We start from the raw sequence: 23,125 nt of genomic DNA, 5'->3' as shown, positions 1-23,125 counted from the left end.
TGAGCTCTCTCTCTATCATCAGATAAGGTGGTCTGGGAAGAGGTGATGGTGATTCTTCTGAATAATGAGAAGGAGCTGGCTGGGAGACCTCAAGGCAGAGGGGAGAGGAGGCATATGGGCCTCAGGAAGGGAGTGGGTTTTGTGTCGGAGCCAGCATGGTGGGAGTGAAGTGAGCCAGGGGGACAGGGCGAGGAGATGAGGTCAGAGAGGTAGGCAGGGGCTAGATCACAGGGCGCCTAATGACGAGCATCCCAAGTTTGTGCACTTGTGCGCATTTGGTGAGATGATGCATCATCTACACAGGGCCTGGCATACAGTGGGTGCTCGATACGCAGTAACTGTTATGATTCTGAGCCTTCCTTGTCTTCCTCCACCACCCAGGGACCCTCGTGTCCCTCCCCTGCCTCTCAACCCCCTTGACCCCATCGGCTCTCCCTGGTCCCAGGAAAAGGACAAGGACACTGGCAAGCATCATAGCAGGAAGGAGAAAGTAGTCCCCACCCTCCCTCACCCCTTCCCCCTCCAAACCCTCCCACTGCAGCCCAGTGATTTTCCTGCCTCTCACAGGCGATTTTATTAAACATCTCGAAAAAATATTCTCTCACTCCCTCTCTCTTTATTTATAAAAATCAACTTAACACCCTGCTCCTTTGTTCTATTTGGAAACTGGAACAGCCTGGTTTATATTTAGCCGAAATCCTGCTCCTTTCCCCACAGACTCCAGCACAGCCCAAAGAGCTAGAGGGGCTAAGGAAGGAGAAGAGGGGAGGCTGGGGGAGGAAAGGGTGCCGCAAAGGACAGAAGGGTCCCCCGGAGGTCCGGGGCTCGGCTAAGTCCAAAGGACCCGGAAGGGTAAGATCTGAAGAGTCCTTTCCAGGATTTGGGGTGCCCCAAGTCCAGACTTGCCCACTCTCTAGTCCCATCCAGATGTCCCCAGAAGAAAGACAGGGGAGATAGAATACAGAGAAGAGAAACCCCCAACCCCAATCTGGAACCAGGCTTGGAAAGGCAGTCAGTACAAGGCAGTCATTAGGGGTGTGAGTCCTGGTTCAAAGCCAAACTCTCCTCTGCCCCTCACTAGCTACCTGCTCCTGGGGAAATTAACGTGTTCATTAGAGTGTGTGTGACACATACTCTGTGCTTGATAAATGATATTGTTATTAATCACTGTCGGCTCAAGGAAACTGTTCATCTCCTCAAACTTCAAGGCTCCGCTCAAAAGCCTCTTCCTCCATGAAGCCTTCCCAGATTAAAACCTATCTGGTCAGCTAAGAGCAGCGGGCTAGACACTGGAGCTATGGAGAGGAATGAGCAGGAACATATGGGGCCTCCAATGTGATCAGAAATGGACAGAGAACATACCAGGTTCCAGAAGAGACTTTAGCTCCACTTGGGCAAGGCCAATTCTCCTTTGTTCTCTGCTGTATCTGTAGAGCTAAAGACAGCACCTGGCACATGGAAAGACAGCATCAAATAGTGGTTAAGAATATATCTGGGTAGGGGCGCCTGGGTGGCTCAGTCAATTAAGCATCCGGCTCTTGATTTTGACTCAGGTCATGATCTCACAGTTCATGGGTTCAAACCTCACCTAGGGCTCTCAGCTGACAGTGCAGAGCCTGCTTGGGATTCCCTCTCTCTCTCTCTCTCTCTCCCTCTCTCTCTGCCCCTCCCATGCTCACCCTATCAAAATAAATAAATGAACTTAAAAAAAAAGCATATATCTGGGTAAAGAAATTGTGTTATGTCCATACAATGAAATACTATTCCTCCATAAAAAGGAATAAAGTACTTAACACATGCTATAGTGTTAATCAACCTCAAAAACGTTATGCTAAGTGAAAGAAGCCAGATGTGTAAGGTCACATACTGCACAACTCCATTTATATGAAGCATCCAGAATAGGTAAATCCATAGAGAAAGAATGCAAATTGATGGCTGCCAGGAGCTGTGAGGGAGAATGGGAAGTAACTTCTTAATGGGGTGCAAGGTCTCCTTTTGGGGTGATAAAAGGTGTTTTTGGAACTGGATAGAGGTGGTGGCTGTGCAATGCCACTGAATTATTCACTTTGAAAATGGTTAATTCTGGGGCGCCTGGGTGGCTCAGTTCGTTAAGTGTCCGACTCTTGGTTTTGGCTCAGGGCTCAGATCATGATCTCATGGTTCGTGAGATCGAGCCCCTCATCGGGCTCTGTGCTGACAGCACAGAGCCTGCTTAGGATTCTATCTCTCCCCCCCCCCCCAGCTCAGAATAAATAAATGAACTTAAAAAATAAAAATGGTTAATTGTATGTTATATGAATCTTACCCCAATTTTCTTTTTAAAAGGACATATATGGGTCCACTTCATGGTCATGTCAATGGATGTGAGAAAACATTTGATAAAATTGACACCTATTCATGATTTAAAAACAAAAACAAACTGGGGTGTCTGGGTGGCTCAGTCGGCTAAGTGTCCCACTCTTGACTTCCGCTCAGGTCATGATCTCATGGTTCATGAGATCAAGCCCTGCATCAGGCTCTGCTCTGTCAGCATGGAGCCTGCTTGGGATTCCCTCTCCCTCTCTCTCTACCTCTCCTGTGCTTGCGCTCATGCTCTCTCTCTGTAATAACAATAGTAATAACAATAACTATCATTTATCATTTATCTCTCTGTCTCTCTAAATAACTAAACATTTAAAAAATAAAAACAAAACCAAATGTGAGCGGGGTCGAAATAAAGAGGACTTCTTCAACCTGTTGAAGGGATTTTTCAAAACCCCTGTAGCTGGGGGGCCTGGCTGGCTCAGGCTGTCCAGCGTGCAATCTTGATCTCAGGGTCAAGCCCCATGAAGGGCCCCATGAAGAGATTACTTTAAAAAAAAATTGTTTTAATCTTTAAAACCTACAGCTAACATATGCTGAAAGTCTGAACGCTGTCATCCCTAAGACTGGGAACGAGGCAAAAATATCTGCTCTCACCACTTCTCTGCAACGTTGGACTGGAGGTCCTTAGCCAGGACAAGAAGGGAAGAAAAAAATGGGGGAAAGGATGAAGTTAAATTGTGTTTATTTGCAGATGACATGATTATGCATGTAGAATATCCTAGGAATTCACAAAAGAAAGAAATCTCTTGGAACTAATCACGTTATTTAGCAAGATGAAAGGATACAGGATCAATATATAAAAAGGCATTTCTCTATACTAGCAATGAATGATTGGAAAGTGAAATGTATGAAAACATTTCTAATAGTATCAAAAAAATAAAAGATTTAGGGATGCGGTTCGTAAAACACGTGCAAGATTTGTACACCAAAAACTACAAAATCTTATGGAAAGACAGGAAAGACATAAATAAATGAAGAGATATACCATGTTCATGTATAAAATGTCCCTTCTCCCCATACTGAGGCTACAGAGTCAGTGCAATCCTAATCAAAATTTCAGCAGGTGTTTAGGGGCACTTGGGTGGCTCACCCTTGATTTTAGCTCAGGTCATGACCTCACGGTTCATTCGTGGGATTGAGTTCCGAGGCATCAGGCTCTGTGCTGACAGCAAGCAGCCCGCTTGGAATTCTCTCTCTCTCCCTCTCTCTGCCCTTCCCCTGCCTGCCCTTGCTCTCTTTCTCTCTTTCTCTCTCTCTCTCAAAATAAATAAATAAACATTTTTTTAAAAGAAGGGAACATACTGGGGCACCTGGGTTGCTCAGTCCATTAAGCACTCTGCACTAGGCGTGGAGCCTGCTTAAGAGTCTCCCTTTCCCTCTGCCCCTCCTCCCTCACTCTCTCTCAAAAAAACAAAACAAACAAAACAAAATAAAACAAAAACAAGAGGCACCTGGATGGCTCAGTTGGTTAAGCCTCAGACTCTTAATTTAGGTCATGATCTCATGGTTTGTGAGTTGGAGCCATACACCGGGCTCTGCACTGACAGCATGGAGCCTGCTTGGGATTCTCTCTCTCCTTCTCTTTCTCTGCCCCCTCCCTGTCTCTCTCTCAAAAATAAATAAATAAGCTTAAAAAACAAAAAAGGGAACATACTGTATCATTTCATTTATATGAAGTTTCAAAACAGACAAAACCATCAATAGTGACACAAAGCAGATCCGGGATTGCCTAGAACAGGGCTCAGGAGGAATGACTGCAAAGGGGCATGAGAAAATTTGCGGGAAGAAAAATGTTCTAGAACTTCATTATTGTTTTTTTATCACATGTAAATTATATCCCAATAAAATTTATTTTAATTTTTAATATTTATTTATTTTTGAGAGAGAGAGAGAGAGAGAGAGAGACAGAATGTGAGCTAGGAGAGGGGCAGAGGGAGAGGGAGACACAGAATCCGAAGCAGGCTCCAGGCTCCGAGCTGCCAGCACAGAGCCCGATGTGGGGCTCGAACTCACAGACAGTGAGATCATGACCTGAGCCAAAGTCGGACACTTAACAGACTGAGCCACCCAGGCGCCCCTAAAATAAGGCCACTTGGGTTGAATTCCTGGTTTTGCTACTTACTAGCTGCATAATCTTGGGCACATTGTTTCATTTTTCTGTGCCTCTATTTCCCCAACAGAGAAGTGACAACAGTAATAACAATACTTCCCTCATAGGATTTTTTTGTTTTGTTTTGTTTTTGTTGGTTGGTTTTTTGTTTCATTTCATTTGTTTTGTTAGATAAGCTCATGGGACTTTTGAAAGGATTAAATGAGCAAATGTATTACGAACTGTGGTAGCCAGCCTCTAAGAAGGCATCGGAGGATTCCTGCCCGCTCGGAGTCCCCTCCACAGCGAATAGGCTGACCTGTGTAACAAATGGGATATTGTCAAAATGATGGTCTGTGGTTTTGGAGACTAGGTCAGAAAACGCATTGAGCCTGCTGCTCTTGGATCACTCTTTCTAGGGGAAGCCAGCCACCAAGTCATGAGGCTTTTCACGCAGCCCTGTGGAGAGGTCTGGATGGCAAGGAACAAAGGGCGCCTGCCAACAGCCAGCGCCAGCTTGCCAGCCATGGAGGTGGGCCAGCTGGACCCTTCCGATGACTGGCTAACAGCTTGACCGCAACCTCAGGGGAGACTGGGAGTCAAAACCACCCCCGCTGAGCTGCTCCCAATTCTTGGCCCACGGAAACTGTGCAAGGTAATAAGTGTTTATAAGGTTTTTAAAGCCACTGCGTTTTGGGGGGAATTTTTACGCACTGATGAACAACGGATATAAGCAGTAATGATAAGAGCTGACGTTTTTGAGCATTTATCCACATGACCTAGTACAACCACTAGTAGGTGAGAAACAGAATACCTTCCATTTGTCTGTCCAGAACCACTCTCCATCCTTTCCCAGCCTGCTCTGTGCCCACAGAGACTGACCTGTTCAGAGTCAACAGACTCCTATATCTTTTGGCCAGTGGGGAGCCCCGAGGAAGAGATGGAAGGGAGAGGGAAGAGAGAGGTCAGGCTATTTCTTCCTCTGCTCCCTCCCTGCAGGGCACCTCAGGCTGGCTCTGTCCCTCAACAGAAGGTCACAGCTTCTCCCTCAAGATGGTTCACTCCATACGAGTCCTTCTGAGCCCTGGAAGGCTCCCTTGACTGAGTCCTTCTGAGCCCTGGCAGGCTCCCTTGACCGCCAGGCCTAGGGAGGTAAGAGCTCTCACACTGCAACTGGCCCAGGAACGAACTACCCCTTTGCGATTCCCTGACACCCCGCTGACATCTAAATAGTCCCTTTATTCAGCCTTCCTCAAATTATCCAATTTGAGTATGCCATCTGTTTCCTTCTAGGACTGACTGGCCACCCTAATTAAAATCCCCCTACTTTACAAAGGAAGTAGAAATCCAAAGGGGACCAAGGAGATAACTCAGAAACAAATGGAAAGCAACAGAGGCCACCCAAGAGGGGCACTCTGAAGGCAAAGGGCACTGATACATACTTGCTGACTGACTGACTGAATGAATGAATGAATGAGTGAATGAATGACTCGGTAGGCACCAGGAAGGACTCATTTGCCCTACTTCCTGGAAGGCTATGGATACTAAAACAGGATGTCAGCAACTGAACTACTTCAGCCAGACAACTGATAACCAGCTCCCCAGCCCAGCCCAGAGCTGGCTTCAGGAAGTCCTGCGTTGGAAGGATTAACACACAGCCTGGGACACCAAGGAAGCAGCCCCCCACCTCAGTGAGACTCAAGAGTTATTTTTGAAAAGCAAGCAAGGCCTGCGGGCGGCCCTGGCAGAGCGCAGAACTGGAAGAGAGAGCCAGAAGCAGAGAGAACAGATACAGCAGAGCCCACGCCCCGTCCCTGTGACGTCAGCCCCACGCACTGTGACATAACACCGTGGGGGGGGAGGGGGTCTTGCATCCCCCCCTTGGGAATTTTTTATTAATTGCGGCAAGATATGCATCCTATAAAATTTACCCTCGGGAATTTCTGAGCCCCTCCCACCCAGGCTGACTGACATGGGGGAATGAATTCCAGCAGGAACAGGGAGTCAGATCACCAGCCAAAAAAATTTGTGTCCAAATGGTGTGTGAGATTTTGCTCAAGTCTGGAAAAATCCTCAAACCGAAGAGAGGGTCACTGCTATACGGCAAAGTCAGGGGCCAAGGATTAGGAAGGAGTTGGCATCCTTCACCTGGAAAAAAGAGTGGGAAGGCAGGAATGGCTGTGGGGCAGGGGAGGAGAGGAGCAGAGAGCAGGTGTTGAGGCTGGAGTCTGAGCTGAGAGCTGCAGGGGGCAGAGAGGGAGCAGCCGGAACAGTAGCTAATGAACCCTGTAGATGACAGGAGAGGTGTTTGCAACTGGGGGTGGGAGGTCAGAGGCAGCCAGAGGGAGCCATCAAGGCCCCAAAATAACTCTCGCTTCTGCCAGGAGGCTCTGGAACTAATCAAGGTAGGGATAATCCAAAAATCCATCAGAGAGAGGTTGCTGAGAGGGCTTGCGTCTCTAAGCAGGGATTGGAGAGGAGGGAAATTAACAAAAGATGTGGTTTGCAGTGAAGAGCTGTCATCCTAGAAGATGGTGCCAACATGAAGGCAAGGTCTTTCTAGGGTTCCCCTCTCACTCAACAGTAGTTGAGTGCCTACTGTGTGCCCAGGGCTATAGCATACAGCTAAAAATGTGAGCTCTGCAGTCAGCCTGCCTGGGTTTGAATCGATCCCTGCTCTGTTTCTTGCTGGCTGTGTGATCTTGAGCAAGTCACTTTTTCTCTGCTCTGAGCCTGTTTCCTTGCCTGGAAAATAGGGATAAAATTCATCCTTGCCCCATAGGATAGGTGAGAATAAGAGGTCAATGCATGAGAACTTTTTTTTCTAAATGTTTATTTTTGAGAGAGAGAGAGCATGCACAAGAGTGGGGGAGGGGTGGGGGAGGGGCAGAAAGAGAGGGAGACAGAAGACCCAAAGAGGGCTCTGAGCTGTCAGCACAGAGCCCGAGGCAGGGCCCAAACTCATGAGCCATGAGATCATGACCTGAGCCAAAGTCAGACGCTTCACCGACATAGGGACCCAGGCGCCCTTCAGTGCATGAGATCTTTTAATAGGAATCCTCCCAGCAACCTTGGGGAGCAGGGTGGTAGGCTTCCATCTCCTCACCTTACAAAGGGGTAAACTGAGGCTCAGAGAGCCCAAAGCTACATGGTTAATAAGTGTCAGGAGCCTGATTTAGGTCAGTCTACACCAGAAACCTGTGCGTTCACTAGGCCCAGCTGCCCTGGCCCCGCCTAGTTGGCAGCTTGGAGGACAGTAGTCTACAGGCAGGGCCCAGCCCCTCACCCACCACCTCTCTTCCAGGCCCCGTATAGGGAAGCAGATCCAGCGTGGACATTGGAAACAGCCTCTGGGTAAGACATGTGGGGTCCAGTAGGGAGAACGTTGCCTTCAACTCACTGTATGACCTTGGCTGAGTCCTTTCCCCTCTCTGGACCTCTGATTCCCCAGTTGCAAGACAAAGGGATGGTAATAGGTGATTGTAGTCCTGGAGAGTCTAGGTTCTGTCTCGCTGTTCTCTCCCAGAGCCTGGTGAAAGAGGCAGTGAGGAAGGGGCTGAGAAAGAGACCTGGGCAGCTACAAGGCAGTCTTCCCTGCATGTTCCCTTTGCTTCCTCTGGGGAGTGGGTCTAGGCAGAGGGAACAGGAAATGCAAAAGTCGGAAAATGAGAGCAGGCATGGCATGTCTGGGGAGCTGCAAGCAGGATAATCTAGGAGTCTGGTTTATTCGTCCATACGATTATTCAACCATTGTTTATTACTTTGAGCCAGACATTGTTTTAGGCACTGGGGACACAGCAGAGATCAACATAGATGAAACCACATCTTTTGGGAGCTCACATTGGGGGAAATGGAAAAACCAAGTAAACACCACTAACCAGGATAGTTTCAGGATGGGACCAGTGCTCTATGAATAATAGCAAATATCTATAAAGCATCTACTAGGGGCCAAGCATGGTTAGCAGATGTTAAATAATGTTATTTTTACTATGATCCTACGAGGTACACACTACTATCATCATCCCGATTTTACAGCTGAGGAAACTGGCACCTAACTTGCCCAATGCCACATAGCCAGGAAGCAACAGAACTAAGATTCAAACCCAGGCCATCTGGCTCCATTGTGCTGGCTGGTGGGGAGAGCATTAAGTAGGGCAATCCATTCAGAGAAAAGCACTCTACAGAGGTAAAATTTGAGCCAAGACACATAATAAGACACTGGCCATGGGAAGCCCAGGAGACAGAAGGTTCCAGATGGAGCACTGAGTACACTGAGTACAAAGAGTACTTTGTACTCAGTGCAAAGGCCCTGAGGCAGCTAGGAGCTTAACAGGTTGGAGGAAGAGCAAGGAGGCCAGTTTCAGCTGGAGCAGAGAACAGAAGAGGTCAGAGGGGTACAGTGCAGACACAGGGAGGGAGAGGGGAGGCACAGGGGTTGCTCCCAGGATCTTCTCAACTGGGATGCTGAGAAGCATGGTCTAAAGTGGCACCGACAGGCATGACACCCTCCTCTCCCTGCTTCAGACCAATTTGGTCCAGGCAGAGCTGAGCTTCCCCCAGGGTCTATTGCTGGGAAAGAGCCCCAGCTGGGCTGCCTGCCTGCCTGCTGTTTATCTGCTGTCGCACCTCCTCCCCTAGGCAGCCACCTCCATGACTGATGGAGACCGGAAGGACTCCCCCCACCATTCCTCACTCTCATTCCTAAATCCACATCCTCCCTGGCCTTGGCCTTCCCGCAGACACACGAATGAGGGCCTCTTGTTCCCCAGCAGAGGCCAGACTGCCTCGCTCCTGCCCTCAGGGATCACCTAGGCCTGAGTCTAGTCCAAGCCAAGCAAGAGGGTGGAGTGTTCCTCAGCCTGGCCTAGTCCTATAGGCCGGAGTTAGAATCCAAATTCCACCTCATGTGCTCTTGGTCAAGTAGCTTCACCTCTGGAAGCCTCAGTGTCTACATCCAAAAACTGGGAATAATGCCCCATAGGGTCACTTTGAGAATTAAATATAATGGGCCTGAGAGGGAGCTTCTGAGGGCTGGAAATGTTCTGTATAGCTCTACCTAGGAGGTAGTATGTATAACAGTTAATGACATGTGCACTGTAGGTTTGTCCATTTTATACTATGACCATTATAGCTCAGTTTTTTAAAAAGGGCTAAGTGCCTGGCCCACGATTAGCACTACGTAAATGTCACCTAGTATTAGTGTCAGGTGTTCTGTAACTATTCCTTGAATGAAAACTTTAGTATCCTTCCCTATTTCATTTATCACGTATGTGATTCCCAGTGCTCTCAGTGACTGGATGCTAGGGGAGCCCAAACTTAACACATCCAGGACTGAGCGCTTCCCTTCACTTGAGTCTTGCTCTTCCCCAAGGCTTCCCCATCCGCCCAGATCAGAAATGTGGATGTCACTCGGCCCGCCTGTTCTTCTGCCCTCCTTCCCCAAGCCCTCACAGCCAACCCACCACCAAAACTCTCTCCAAAGAGAGACCCCAATAATTCCTTCCCTTCACTGAAAGGGCATGCTGACCGGCAGTCACGAGATAGAGCTTAACCACATGCAAAAGAATGAAGCTGGACCCGTCTCACTCCGTGGACAAAAATGAACTCATTGGATCAATGTCCTAAATGTTAGGAGCTAAAACTACAAAACAATTAGAAGGAAAGATAAGGGTAAATATTCATGACCTCAGACTTGGCAGTGGATTCTTAGATTTGACACCAAAAGCACAAGCAATAAAAGAAAAATAGATAAATGGGATTTTATGAAAAGTAAAAATCTGTGTGCAAAGGACATTATCAAGAAAGTTAAAGGGGGCACCTGGCTGGCTGTATCAGTACAGCATGTGACTCTCCATCTAGGGGTGTGAGTTCAAGCCCCACATTGGACATGGAGCTTACTTAAAATAAAAAAATTTTTAAGTGAAAAGATGGGGGCGCCTGGGTGGCTCAATCAGTTAAGCGTCTGACTTCGGCTCAGGTCACGATCTCCCAGTTCATGAGTTCAAGCCTTGTGTCGGGCTCTATGCTCACAGCTCAGAGCCTGGAGCCTGCTTCAGATTCTGTGTCTCCCTCTCTCTCTGCCCCTCCCCCACTCATGCCCCCTCGCTCTCTCTCAAAAATAAACATTTTTAAAAAATAAAAAATAAAAATAAATAAAAAGTGAAAAGACAGCCTACAGAATGGGAAGAAATGTTCACAAAACATTTCTGATACTAAACCCCTGATAAGGGTTTAGGTTCCCGAATATATAAAAAACTCTTAGCAACTCAACAACAAAAAGACAAACGACCCAACTAAACAATAGACAAAGAAGAGATACAACAGGCCAAAAAGCACATGAAAAGATGTTCAACACCCCTGGTAATTAAGCAAAGGCAAATCAAAACCATAATGAGATACTGCCTCACATCTATTAGGATGGCTTCATTTTTTAAAAATCTAATGTTTATTTATTTTTTGAGAGAGAGAGAGAGAGAGAGGAGAAGAGGCAGTGAGAGAGAAGGAGACACAGAATCCAAGGCAGGCTCCAGGCTCTGAGCTGTCAGCACAGAGCCCGACGCAGGGCTCGAACTTGTGAACCGTGAGATCATGACCTAAGCCGAAGTCGGACACTTAATCAACTAAGCCACCCAGGTGCCCCATATTAGGTTGGCTTTAATAAAAATAAAAATAAACAGTAAAAAGTAGGTGTCAGCAAGGATGTAGAGAAATAGGAACCCTCATACATACTGGTGGGAATGTAAAATGTTCAGCCACTGCAGAAAACAGCTTGGTGGTTCCTCGAAAAGTTAAACATAGGGTCACCATATGACCCAACAATTCCATTGCTAGGTATATACCCAAAAGAATGAAAAACAGGCAGTTGGGGTACCTGGTGGCTCAGTCAGTTAAGCATCTGACTCTTGATTTGGGCTCAGGTCATGATCTCACGGTTCATGAGATCGAGCACCTTGTCGGGCTCTGCACTGATAGCGTGGAGCCTACTGGGGCTTCTCTCTTTCTCTTCCCCTCTCTCTCCCCCTCCCCCATGCTCTGTGTCTCAAAATAAATAAATAAACTTAAAAAAGCAAACAAACAAACAAGGGGCGCCTGGGTGGCTCAGTCGGTTGAGCATCCAACTTTGGCTCAGGTCAATCTCACAGTTCGTGAGTTCGAGCCCCGCATCAAGTTCCCTGCTGTCAGTTCAGACCCTGCTTCAGATCCTCTGTCCCCCCACCTCTCTCTGCCCCTTCCCCGCTCATGCTCTCTCTCTCTCTCTCTCTCTCAAAAATAAATAAACATTAAAAAAGAACCTTAAAATATTTTTTAAAAATAAAAAATAAATTAAAAAAAAAAACCCAGAGACTCAAACAGATAATTATTTACTGATGTTCATAGCAACATTATTCACAATATGGTAGAAACAACCCAAATGCCTTTCAACAGATGAATGAACAAGTTATGGTCTATCCATACAATGGAATATTATTCAGCCATAAAAAGGAATGAAGCACCCATGCATGCAATTTGGATGAACCTTGAAGACATTGCACTAAGTGAAAGAAGCTAGACACAAAAAGTCACATTTATACGATTCCTTTTATATGAAATACCCAGAACAGGCAAATCCACAGGGACAGAAAGCAGGTTCCCAGAAACTGGGGAGGGAAGCAGGGAGTAATGGCATAATGAGTATGGAGTGTTCTTATGAGGTGATTAAAAAGTTGAAATTAAGGAGGAGAGCCTGGGTGGTTCAGTCAGTTAAGCGTCAGACTCTTAACTTCGGCTTATTGGTTAATGAGTTTGAGCCCCACATCAGGCTTTGCACTGACAATGCGTATCCTCTGTTTCCCTCTCTCTCTGCCCTGCCCCCACTTGTTTTCTCTCTCTCTCTCAGAAATAAATAAGCTTTTTTTTAGAAGTTGAAATTAAGGAGAGATGTTGGTTGCAAAACATTGTGAATGCATCAAATACCACTAAATTGTGCAGGAGGAAAAGGAGGAGGAAAGGAAGAAGTGTTGTTTCCCCTGCCCTTGAATCAGGCTAGTCTTGGGACTGGTTTTCACCATTAGGATGCAGCAAAAGTAATGTTCTGAGACTTTGAGCCCAGGCCTTAAAAATCATGGCAGCGTCTTCTTGGAAGCCACCTGCTGCTCTGTGAGAAGCCCAAGCCCCATGGAGAGGCCCACATGGAGGTGAACTGAGGCCCCGCAGCCAACAGTATGCCCAGCCAGCAGCCAACGCCGACCGCCAGCCATGTGGATGAGGCCATTTTGGAACCCTTGGGGCACCCCTGTGCCCCCAGCCAACACCACATCAGACAGAACTGCCCTGTCACCCCCACAGAATCATTTAAAAAGTTGTTCTTTTAAGCCACAGAGTTTTGGGGTGATTTAGTACACAACAACACATAACCGATTCCACTTCTGCAAACATCACGAGGCCACCCATTGCTCTCCACCCCCACCCCCAGCACCCCTAGGCCAAGTCTCTCTTCTCCCTCCAGGCAGTCGCCTCCTCACTGTCTCCCCACCTTCAGTTCAGCCTCTTGGGGTTCCCCCTCCTCCAAAGCCAGAGGGACTTCTAGCCCCCAAGCACATTCTCTCAGCCTTCCAGATAGCAGCCAAGCCCCTTAGTGTGGGCAGCAAAGCCCTGAATGACCTGACCCCATCCATCTCTGTAGCTCTGGCCCCCCTCACCCACACCTCCAGCCCCTACTACTCACACTTCCTATGACTCAGCACCACCACAAGCTGTCGCTCTGTCTACAACCCTCTTCCCTGCCACCCTTCTCTCCTGGCTCTTTTTGTCCTTGGGCCTCAGCTCGGACATCACCACTTCCAGGAAGCCCTCCCTGACCTCCCAGACTGAGTTAGGTACCTCCTCATGATACCTTGTCTCCTTTCTTGGCCTCATCACAGCAGCTGCCTCTGAATTGCTCTTGACATTTTAGCAACCTGTCTCTCACCACACCGTGAGCAATTTCAGGGTAGGAACAGTCTTCTTTGTGTTCTCAGAGCCTAGCACAGGTCTGGCACATAGTAGGTCCCCAGAGAAACCCAAAGGAATTAGGTAGTGTGGGCTGGGGGCCACCTCACATCTCATATGGGACTGTGTTGGGGGGTGATCAATGTCAAGACTGGGAGAGTGGAGCCCTCCCCCATGTGCCCAGCTCCTTACTGCACCAAATGAACAACTTGCCTGTCTCCCCAGTAAAGAGACAATGACATGCAGTGGTTACTTGTAATGAGTTACACAGGTGGGCAGCTCGGGTTTCACATCCTGGCTCTGCTACCTCCCAGCTGTGTGACCCTGAAGAAGTGACTTCACCTCTCTGAGCACACTCCTGTCATCTGTAAGACAGAGCATGATAATGGCTCCTCATAGGGAGAGATCAATGAGATGATATAGGTTAAAATGCTTAGCACAGTGACTGGCACATGGCAGGCTCCCTGAAATGTCAATTGGTCTGTTCTTGCCACGCTGTGAAGCTAGAGGATCGAGGCCCAGCACTGTGCCTGGCACATGGCAGGCGTTCAGCCAAAGCCTGAAATGAGTAAGGAATCTGGTGAGAAAACATGACAATCATAACAGCACACAAGTTCTAACTCATCCAATCTTCGCTACCACTAAAGGAGGTAGGACTATTATTCTGCACATTTTACAGGTAAGGAGATTGAGGCCCGAGAACATGCAGTGTTGGTAAGTAGTGGAGGTTGGATCGAACCTAGACGGTCTGAGTCCTTTCCCCCTTCAACTGCCACCCTAGACTACCTCTCAACACCCAAGGTCTGCTTCTCCTGTCAACTTGGGCTTCTACCCAGCTTTGTGATTTCAAACACATGAATCTCTCTCTGGGCCTCAGTTTCCCCGCCTGCCAAGAGAGAATCGCAGGAGACAATGTTGAAGGGCACTTTCTATCGGTCTAAGAATCCAGGCCCTGGCCAGCGTCTGGCCGGTGCTGGTGACCTGCTGTCCAGCCAGCCCCAGCTAGGGCAACGTTTTCCATGGGCTAGACTGTCACAGGTGGTCACTGCGTACTGGTGGCTACACTATATCCCCACATTGGGAGGAGCCTGGCCTCTGCTTATTCCTGCCCCCCCCCCAACCAGGGCCCCTGAGGGAAGCTGAGGCGGCCACCCCCAGATGTCTATTCCTGTCCCTGGCCTAGCGCCGTGCTGGGGAAGCAACAGCTATTTTGAGGCCCTTCTCCCTCCAAGTATAAGCGGTGGGAAGGCGCTGGGAACATCCCGAACTAGGAGGCCGCCCGGCGCAGCCTCACCCTGGATCTGGGCCACACCAGCCCTGTGGCTCTGCCCCTTTTTCCAGCTCTGGCGATGTGATCGCTTCTGATCACAGCCACCAGAGTGGGATAACCCAGGAGAACCGATCCCCAAGGACTTCTGCTAGAGGCTGGAGCACAGGGTGGCTGGGCCTTGCCCTTCGCAGAGAGGACTGGAGCAGCCACAGCTGGACACACCAGCTGGGAGAAGGGACTGCTCTGAACTTGAAGTTGAGGAAGACAGTGTTCGGAGCAATAATATAAAACTACCCAGCATTGCTTGAGCGCTCGTGATGAGACAGGCCCTGTTCTAAGCACTCGGCATGGAAGGAAGTCACTTAATCCTCATAAAGAGGAAAACATCTCTGAAGTTCAGAGAGGGTAAGTGATTTGCCCAAGGTTGTACAGATGGTGAGTGGCTGAGTCAGGACTTGAACACAGGCAAGCTGGCCCCAGAGTTCATGCTTTTAACCACTTTTCTTCCCTCTGAACCTTGCAAGCCCAGGGGGCTAAATATAAATTAGGGGAAAGAGCACTGGCTTGAGAGCCAACCCCCCTGCCCCTGCCATGTCATTCCCAGTCATGTAGCCTGGCCAGACCATGCGGTGAGTTCAACATCCTCACCTGCAAAATGAGGGTGATATCATCCACTTCCAGGGTTGAGGTAAGGATTAGTAATAACACGCTTTAAGGCCTGCGGCTCAGAAACTCCACTGAATTATGAAACTAACATATGCACATGGTAACATAGTCTGGTACAAAAGGGGTCCCAGTAAAAAGGGAGTTCCCCTCCTACTCCACATATTCAATTCCTCCCCCCAGAGGCCACCATCATCAATTGCTTTTGTATCACTTTTTGGAAATTCTCCATGCACAGAAAGACAGAAGTTCTATCGGATAGTGATTTAGAACATGGACTGTGGTACTGCCGCTTACTAAGCACGTGAAGCATGGGCAAGCTATGTGTTCTCTCTGGGCCTCAGTTTCCTCACCTGGAAATTAGTTAATAAAATTAAGTTCCTAGTTTAAAGGGCAGTTGTGGGGGTTAAATGAGTCAATCTATGTAAAGTGTTTAGAACACTCTCTGGCACATGTCCAATACATATACACATACAGCGGATCCTTTCTGATAGACACTGAGATAGGCTTTTGCTACCACAAACAACACCGCAAGATGCATCCTCATTCACCTGTCATTTGGCACAAGTGCGAGGATCTCTGTGAGATAAATTCCTGGCGGAGAAACTGCTGGGTCAAACAGTAGTGCTCTTGTAGTTTCAATTAATTGTTGGATGAGTGAGCCCCCGCAGCAGGCAGGGGAGAGGGGGAAATGGTCCACAAGGCAGGGAGGACGAGCGAGGAGTGAGATGCAGTGCTCTGTCTCTGAGGTCCAGAGAGGGCCATGTCTGAGGGATGCAGCCTCAAGGATGCAGTAGTTCCCTAGGCCCCTGGTCAGGCAGATGGAGGGTTTAATTTCATCCAGATTGTTCCCATAAAGGTTTTACAGGGAATTGGTTGATTGGATTAGAGGAGCAGGAGCCCCTAATGAGCAGCAGCTGCTTAACAAAATGTCAAAGCAGATACAATTTTCCTTTGCCACTATCCACCATGGCAGCATCCAGGCTCTTGATAGGGACCCCTGGATGCCAAAGTCCCTTCAGAACGACGCCCTGATTGGGTTCACCTTCTCTGAACATCCTTCTAGGTCACAGACATCCCAGAAGAGGTAGAGAACAGGGGGTTAAGAGCACAGGTGTGGGGGTAAGACAAAAGGTCTTTAGTCTGCTGAAATTACAGCATGACCTTGGGCAAGTCATTTGCTCCCTGAACGCAGAGAAGAACGTGACCCACCCTCGCAGGGTTGTCCGGAGGACTAAATGAAGTCAAACACGACGTGCTTACACGGTGCTTGGCACACAGTGAGAACCTAAGACATGCAAGGGCAGAAGATCCCCAGGAAGACTAAAAGTAGCTACTCTGGATCCCACCCCATAAGCCCCTGGGACACCGTACACAGTGGTAGCTTCCCATCCCCTATGTAAAGAGAGCGTTTTAGCAGTTGCCTCACCCACGTCCTAGGGAACTTCCAGATGCTCTAGTCTGTGAAATGGGACTTGTGACTTATGTTTCCAAGTAAGTTTTAAAGTTCTTGCCAAAGCTAATATTCCATCTTATGTCTGATCCAAAAGGGCAAAATGAGGGTGGGAACTCTCAAATGAGAAGGAAAAAAAAGACACTTGGAGAAAGTTTCCCAAGCACCCCCATCTTCCCCTCATTTGTCTGGTCCGGGACCTACTCTTCAGAGAAGTCCCCGGGGAAACAACAGCAAGTACCCCCACTGCTCCAGGAAGAACCTGAATCAGGTAAGCGCACAGGTTCGGGGTCCAATCACGATTAGCCTACTTGGGCCTGAGCTTTGTGCCCAGGAGTTCGAGCCTCAGCGCCCTTCCTCACCTGTAAAGTGGGGAGAATACTGGCTCTGTGGGAGAGATTTGAGGCGAGACCGCGGGTGAGTGCCCCGCCCCTGCCGGGCTGGCCTTCCGCACCCCGCACCCCCGGGGCACATATGCGTCGCGCCCCGCGCATCCGCCGCCCGGGAGGAGGCAGCCTCCCTCCACGCCTCCGGGGGCGGATTCCCTAGCGGCCTCCCGCGCCTCGCGGCGGGGACCCGGGTGATTGCAAACAGCCGCCGGCCTCATTAGGAGACGTGTAATTAGCGGCTGGCGGAGCCGGAGCTGGCACGGGCTAATTACCGCGGGGAGCAGGCTGCACCGCCCACGCCGCCCGCCCCCGCCGCCGGGCCACCGTCGGTGTCTGGACCCTCGTGGGGCGGACAGAGGAAACGGACCTGGTCCGGAGGAGGGGAGGCCCAGGACGGCCCCAGTGTGCCGGCTCCGGGGGCTACGCCTGGGCGGAAGGCTAGATCATTTTCATTCAAAATTGCGTGTACTGTGTGCACCCCCCGTGCCAGGCGTTTTGCCCACGTTATCTCGTTTATCTCATATCCACCCTACAGCGAGGAACCATCGTCATCCTGTGGCACAGATGAGGAAACTGAGGTCTAGGGACATGAATTAAACTCCCGGGCAGCACGTGGCTGGAAAATGGAGAGGGAACAGACAAAACCGTGCACCGGAGAGCGGACAGCAGCCGGACAGACGAGGGCAAGGACTCGAGTCGGATGGCCTTGGGTTCGAATTCTAATCTAGCTCCTTCCTGGATGTAACTTTGGTCTGAGTCCCAGCTGCATCAATAAAATGGGCGTGATGTTGGGATTAAGTGAATTGAAAGCTAGGAAGTATTGGGGGAATTATTTTAGGGACGCGAGCGGAGTGGGCGGGAGGGGGGCGGTGCTCTGAGGCTCTTTTTCTATTCAGCGCACAACAGGCCTCTGACGCCCCCTGCTGGCCAAATGGGGACGCTGGCGAGACCGTTTGGGGATAAACAGGTTGTTCTTGGAGGAGGAAAGGTAGCAGTAGACACAGGTCCCCCAGCAGAGCCACTGCCCTCTCGCCTCCCCTCCACCCCTTCCTTCCTCAACATGCCTCCTTTAAGGTGGCGAGGAGTTGAGAGATGGGGAAAACTGAGGATTCCTTCCAGATTTTGCAAATAAATGGCCTCCCTCCATGGACCTCACAGGGCCAGCCAGTTCCACAATTCTACAAACAGGAATGAGTATTAAGACCAAGGTACAAAGCTGTGCACCAGAGTACCGGGTCTGACAAAAAATTCTGGAACTAATTTGAATGTCTGTCATTGGAATAGTGACCATTTTAGCACTGTTACATCCAAACAATGCAATACTGTGCAGCTGAAAAATAACATTGCATAATGGCTGACATGAAAATATAGTCAAACAGACTGAAACTTAAAGACATTAGGTTTAGCAAAAGGAGACACACACACGTGCTGTTGGATATCCATATAAAGTTCAAGTACGGGCAAAGCTTATCTTATGAGAGAAGTCAGAACAGAGGCTACTTCTGGGAAGGTTTTAGAAAGCAAGGAAATTTCTTAGGTATGGAAATGCTCCCTCTTAATCGGGGTGGTAGTTACAAAAGTCAGTCTAGACATATGTAAAAATTCATTGAGCTTTACACTTAATATGTACATTATACATGGTATACCTCAATAATACAGTTGTAAAAAAAAAGTCATAAAAAGTGCTAAACACTTCGACCCCTTTTTTTTTTTTGCATAGATTTTTAAATGTTTGTTTATATATTTTGAGAGAGAGAGAGGGAGTACAAGCAGGGGAAGGGTGGGGAGAGAGGGAGAGAGAGAGAATCCTAAGCAGGTTTTGTGCTGTCAGAGAAGAGCCCACCTCGGGACTCAATCTCACAACTGTGAGATCGTGACTTGAGTCAAAATCAAGAGTCAGATGCTTAACTGAGCCACGCAGGCTGCCCCTTGATCCTATTCTTAGTAAGAAAATAAAAGGAAAAATATAATGTAACATAGGGCAGCAGTTCTGTTTTTTGTGTCAGGACCCCTTTACATTCTTAAATTTATTGAGGATCCCAAAGAGTTTTTGCTTTTGTAGGATATATTGATACTTACCATTGATACTAAAACTGAGAAATGTGAAGATTTCAAGTACATATTAACAAAATAAAACTGAGAAATGTTTAAAACAATACAAAATCCCATTAGCCATCAGAATGATGTCAGCACATGTCACATAGTCTCTGGAAAACCTTACTGTCCACTGAGACAGTGAAAAAGGCAAATAACATCTTAGTATTATTATTAAAGTAATTTGACCTTGGGGACTCCTGAAAGGGTCTCAGAAAATCCAGTGGTCCCTGGACCTCACTTTGAGAATTGCTGGCACAGGGGGAAAGAGCAGGAAGAAAATACACTACATGATAAATTATTCGCTCTCAGTGCTGGGATTATAATTTATTTTTATTTGCTTCTTGTACTTTTCTGTTTAAAAAAAGTAAAATGTGGGGCGCGTGGGTGGCTCAGTCCCTTAAGTGTTCCATTTTGGCTCAGGTCATGGTCTCGCAGTTCCAGGGTTCAAGCCCCACGTAGGGCTTGGTGCTGACAGCTCAGAGCTTGGAGCCCGAGAGCCTGCTTTGAATTCTCACTCTCTCTCTCTCTCTCTCTCTGCCCCTCCCCCACTCGCGCTCTCTAAAAAAAGTAAACATTAAAAAAAAAAAGTAAAATTTAACGACCAAGGGTTGTTTTTGCAAACAAAAACCAAGACAGTACACCCGTCTCCATAACATTGTTGAAAGACCCAAACGGTAATAACATATTTGGCTGTAATAAAAAATTAAACTGAGCTCTAACCTGAAACTAAGGGTCCGATTTCCCTTGTCAATCCCAGGCGTGTAAGTGCAGGGTCTTGCCCTCTTAAATTCCACCGTCTAGTCTAGGGAGTGAATATAAATGCATACACAACTGTATTGCAAGGTAACAGAAAGCAGAAATCCCGAGAGTCCCAAATGCAGCAGCTGCCTCCTACACAGATTTGCAAACTCCGGCGTGGAGCAGAACCACCCAACACAAGCATACACCACGGAACCGCGGACCTCAACCACGGAATACCTAAACCTCAACGAGGCAGTCCAGCAGGGCGCATGCGCCCTCCAAACGTTTGCGGGAGGTGGGGCTTAAGGGAGACTGACATTGGGCTCGGCCTCCCAACACTCTAGCCCCGCCTTCTTACCCTGCTTCCCTCTCTGAGTGGCTGCAAGATTACGGAAACTAATTTCCCATTTGCCGCCAGCGAAACCGACATCCGCTTTGGGTGTAGGGCAGCCGGAGCAGAGACCGCCATGGTGCGATTCAAGCACAGGTAAGCGGCGGCGGCTCGACAAATCCTGCCCCGTTAGGTCCTCGCGGCCCCGGCTCCACGCTCACTTCCCTGCTGCCCTCCGCAGGTACCTGCTCTGCGAAGTCGTGTCTGATGACCCCCGCTGCCGTCTGAGTCTGGAGGACCGAGTGCTGGGCGGCCTCGTACGAGACACAATCGCTCGCGTGCACGGGACTTTCGGCGCCGCCTCCTGCTCCATCGGCTTCGCGGGTGCGAGGGTGCTGGGGAACAAGGTGGACGGCGGGTTTGGGAGGGAACGGGGCGGAAAGGGAGAAGGAAGGGGTAGGAGTGACCGCAGGAGCTTCCAAGCTCGATACACAATCCTCACTGTACGATATCGTCCTCTTGAGGCCACTTGAAGCCTGAGCCGGAAGTCTGAACGAGTCCGAAGTTAGGCAGAAAGCTAAAAGCGGGGGCGCCTGGGTGGCTCAGTTGGTTAAGTGTCGTCGGACTTCAGCTCAGGTCATGATCTGACAGTGAGTTCCAGCCCCAGGTAGAGCTCTTGTGCTGACAGCTCAGAGCCTGGAGCCCCTGCTTCGGATTCTGTGTCTCCCTCTCTCTGCCCCTACCCCTCTCACGCTCTCCCAAAAATAAGCAGTAAAAAAAATTTTTTTAAGGAAAAAAAAGCTAAAAGCAGAAGGCGATGGGACTTGGGGCAAGAATCTCCTTTGCCTGTTTGACATAGTATTTTGGGGGATTGCGATTGAATTAAGCAGGATAATGAGTTAAATGGGGGAAGACGTGTATAATTCCGAGAAAGCTATTTGTTACATTGACATCCTATGGTGCGAAAAATTGTCAAAATTACCTCTAAAAAGCCCTTAATAGTACAGGCAGGTAGAGTACAGAACTCATAATTGTGTGTATGTAAATGAGGAAGAGGATTCTTCCCACAGCACCAAGTTTTTTAAATTCGCTCCCTCCTTTACCCTGTGCTCAAAATTGAATACTGGAGAATCACATGCATGCACACAGGCACAATTCTCCTACATCAGGTCATTTGCAGTTGGCTGCTTCAAGACCTACAGAGCCCAGTTGCAATAGAACCACCTTTCAGCCAAGAGTTTTCTCTGAGGGAGGTGGATCTCTGCTAGCCCCAACCTCACTTATCAGTGATTTAGAAGAGCATTTATAATTCTGAATTCATTCACCAGTTCCGAGTGGTGTGCAAAGCACTGGATGTGGTTTGTCCCCTTTCCATAAATGAAGGTCTGTTCTAAAGCTCTTTTCCTTTAGGAATTTGTTTTTACCCATTTGATAATACATCCCAAGTGCCACTGCCTGTCACCTAGTAGACTCTCAATTAGTCTTAAGATTTTTAAGTGAATCCAAAGTCTCCCAAAATGATTTTTTTCCCTGTAGTGCGATACCTCAATGCCTATACTGGAATAGTGCTACTTCGATGCCGGAAAGAATTCTACCAACTCGTGTGCTCAGCTCTTCCTTTCATCACATACTTGGAGAACAAAGGACACCGTTACCCGTGTTTTCTTAACACTTTGCACGTGGGAGGTAGGGGTGCATATGGTATGGTTGCTGATTTCTAATACTAACAGGTTCAGGGTTCAGTCTTGACAGCGGGTGGGTCTTCCTGCTATCCTGCCAAGAACAAGACGTTTTCACCTAGCTTGGAAAGACTTGAAGCAGACACCTTTCACAAGCTGTTGACCACAAAGCTCTTTCATGTGCCAGGTACAATCCGAACATGTCAGAAGTTCCTGATTCGTTACAACAGGAGACAGCTATTGATGTTATTGCAGAACTGCACTGATGAAGGTAAGCGACATTAGCCCAGTGCCCACTGAACAGTAACTAACCTGAGTAAGAGGTCACTCCCAAAGACCTCTTTCATCCCTGCTGTCTGCCTTTCCAGGAGAGCGGGAAGCTATCCAGAAGTCTGTCACAAGAAGCTGTTTACTAGAGGAGAGGTCAGATGAGGAGCAGCTTTCAGATAGTGGCAGTGAGGAGCCTTCTGAAGCAATGGAGTGAATTTCTGCAGGCTATGCTGTGCCCAAGATTCAGGGCCCACTTGCTGGAACAGGACATTTTGGGAAGGCAGCAGCATCTACTACGGTTTCCCAAACTGGATGACTGCTGACCAGAGGCCAGGTTATCAGCTTAAAATGGAGGATGTGTTCACTTAAACTGAAGTCACTTTTACCTACCAGTGCCTGGTTAAGTGGTTCGGCAGGTGAAGCCCCTGTGGTTACAGACATCTCTGTATCTAATTGCCTGGCCAGAGTAGGTTTAATAAATGTCCTTGGCTTCTGTAGCATTTAGCTTACTTAAGTTCAAGTTTGGCCAGGTCTCCTTCCCCCTCAACCCCTGGCCTCACTGGGAAGACTGGCTCCCCTATAGGATAGCAGATGCATAGCCTCCCACTTGAGCCCTGTGCCCCAATCCCTAGGATGAACCCTAAGTATTCCCAGTCACTCAGAGTAAGTGTATTGGTGAGACACAGCAAGTGAACTGGTACAAATTTATAGCTGGTCTCATTCCTGACCCACAGGGCCTTAAAAATGCCAGATTCCTTACCAATAATAATCAGGTAACAGGATGACACAGTTTTTGCACTTTTCTTGAGGGG

The 23,125-nt window shown here is 48.4% G+C and overlaps 1 protein-coding gene and 1 long non-coding RNA gene across 2 annotated transcripts in view; one reads left to right on the top strand and one right to left on the bottom strand.

The window, feature by feature from the left end:
- Nucleotides 1-20,609, bottom strand: part of LOC113595088 (uncharacterized) — a 27,810-nt gene extending 7,201 nt beyond the window's left edge. Inside the window, exons 1-2 of the long non-coding RNA XR_003415539.2 lie at nucleotides 20,013-20,609; nucleotides 1,363-1,448 (exon numbers count right to left, since the gene is read on the bottom strand). This is a non-coding gene — a long non-coding RNA (uncharacterized LOC113595088). The remainder of the gene's footprint in view (nucleotides 1-1,362; nucleotides 1,449-20,012) is intronic.
- Nucleotides 20,383-23,125, top strand: POP5 (POP5 homolog, ribonuclease P/MRP subunit). The gene is made up of 5 exons (XM_015068553.3): nucleotides 20,383-20,520; nucleotides 20,606-20,748; nucleotides 21,901-22,050; nucleotides 22,231-22,314; nucleotides 22,412-23,125. Exons 1-5 carry the CDS (start codon nucleotides 20,501-20,503, stop codon nucleotides 22,525-22,527), a joined length of 513 nt encoding a protein of 170 aa, XP_014924039.1. The 5' UTR covers nucleotides 20,383-20,500; the 3' UTR covers nucleotides 22,528-23,125.

This window comes from Acinonyx jubatus, chromosome D3, assembly GCF_027475565.1.
Source record: "Acinonyx jubatus isolate Ajub_Pintada_27869175 chromosome D3, VMU_Ajub_asm_v1.0, whole genome shotgun sequence".
In the NCBI taxonomy this organism is placed as follows: Eukaryota; Metazoa; Chordata; class Mammalia; order Carnivora; family Felidae; genus Acinonyx; species Acinonyx jubatus.
This window is presented reverse-complemented; position numbering and strand designations above follow the sequence as displayed.

What these genes read in the sequence shown, in the direction of transcription:
- POP5 (XM_015068553.3), top strand. Translation starts at nt 20,501, where the DNA reads ATGGTGCGATTCAAGCACAG. An exon ending in ATGGTGCGATTCAAGCACAG is followed by an intron (nt 20,521 to 20,605) that starts GTAAGCGGCGGC and finishes TGCCCTCCGCAG; the next exon opens with GTACCTGCTCTGCGAAGTCG. An exon ending in TAACACTTTGCACGTGGGAG is followed by an intron (nt 22,051 to 22,230) that starts GTAGGGGTGCAT and finishes TTCATGTGCCAG; the next exon opens with GTACAATCCGAACATGTCAG.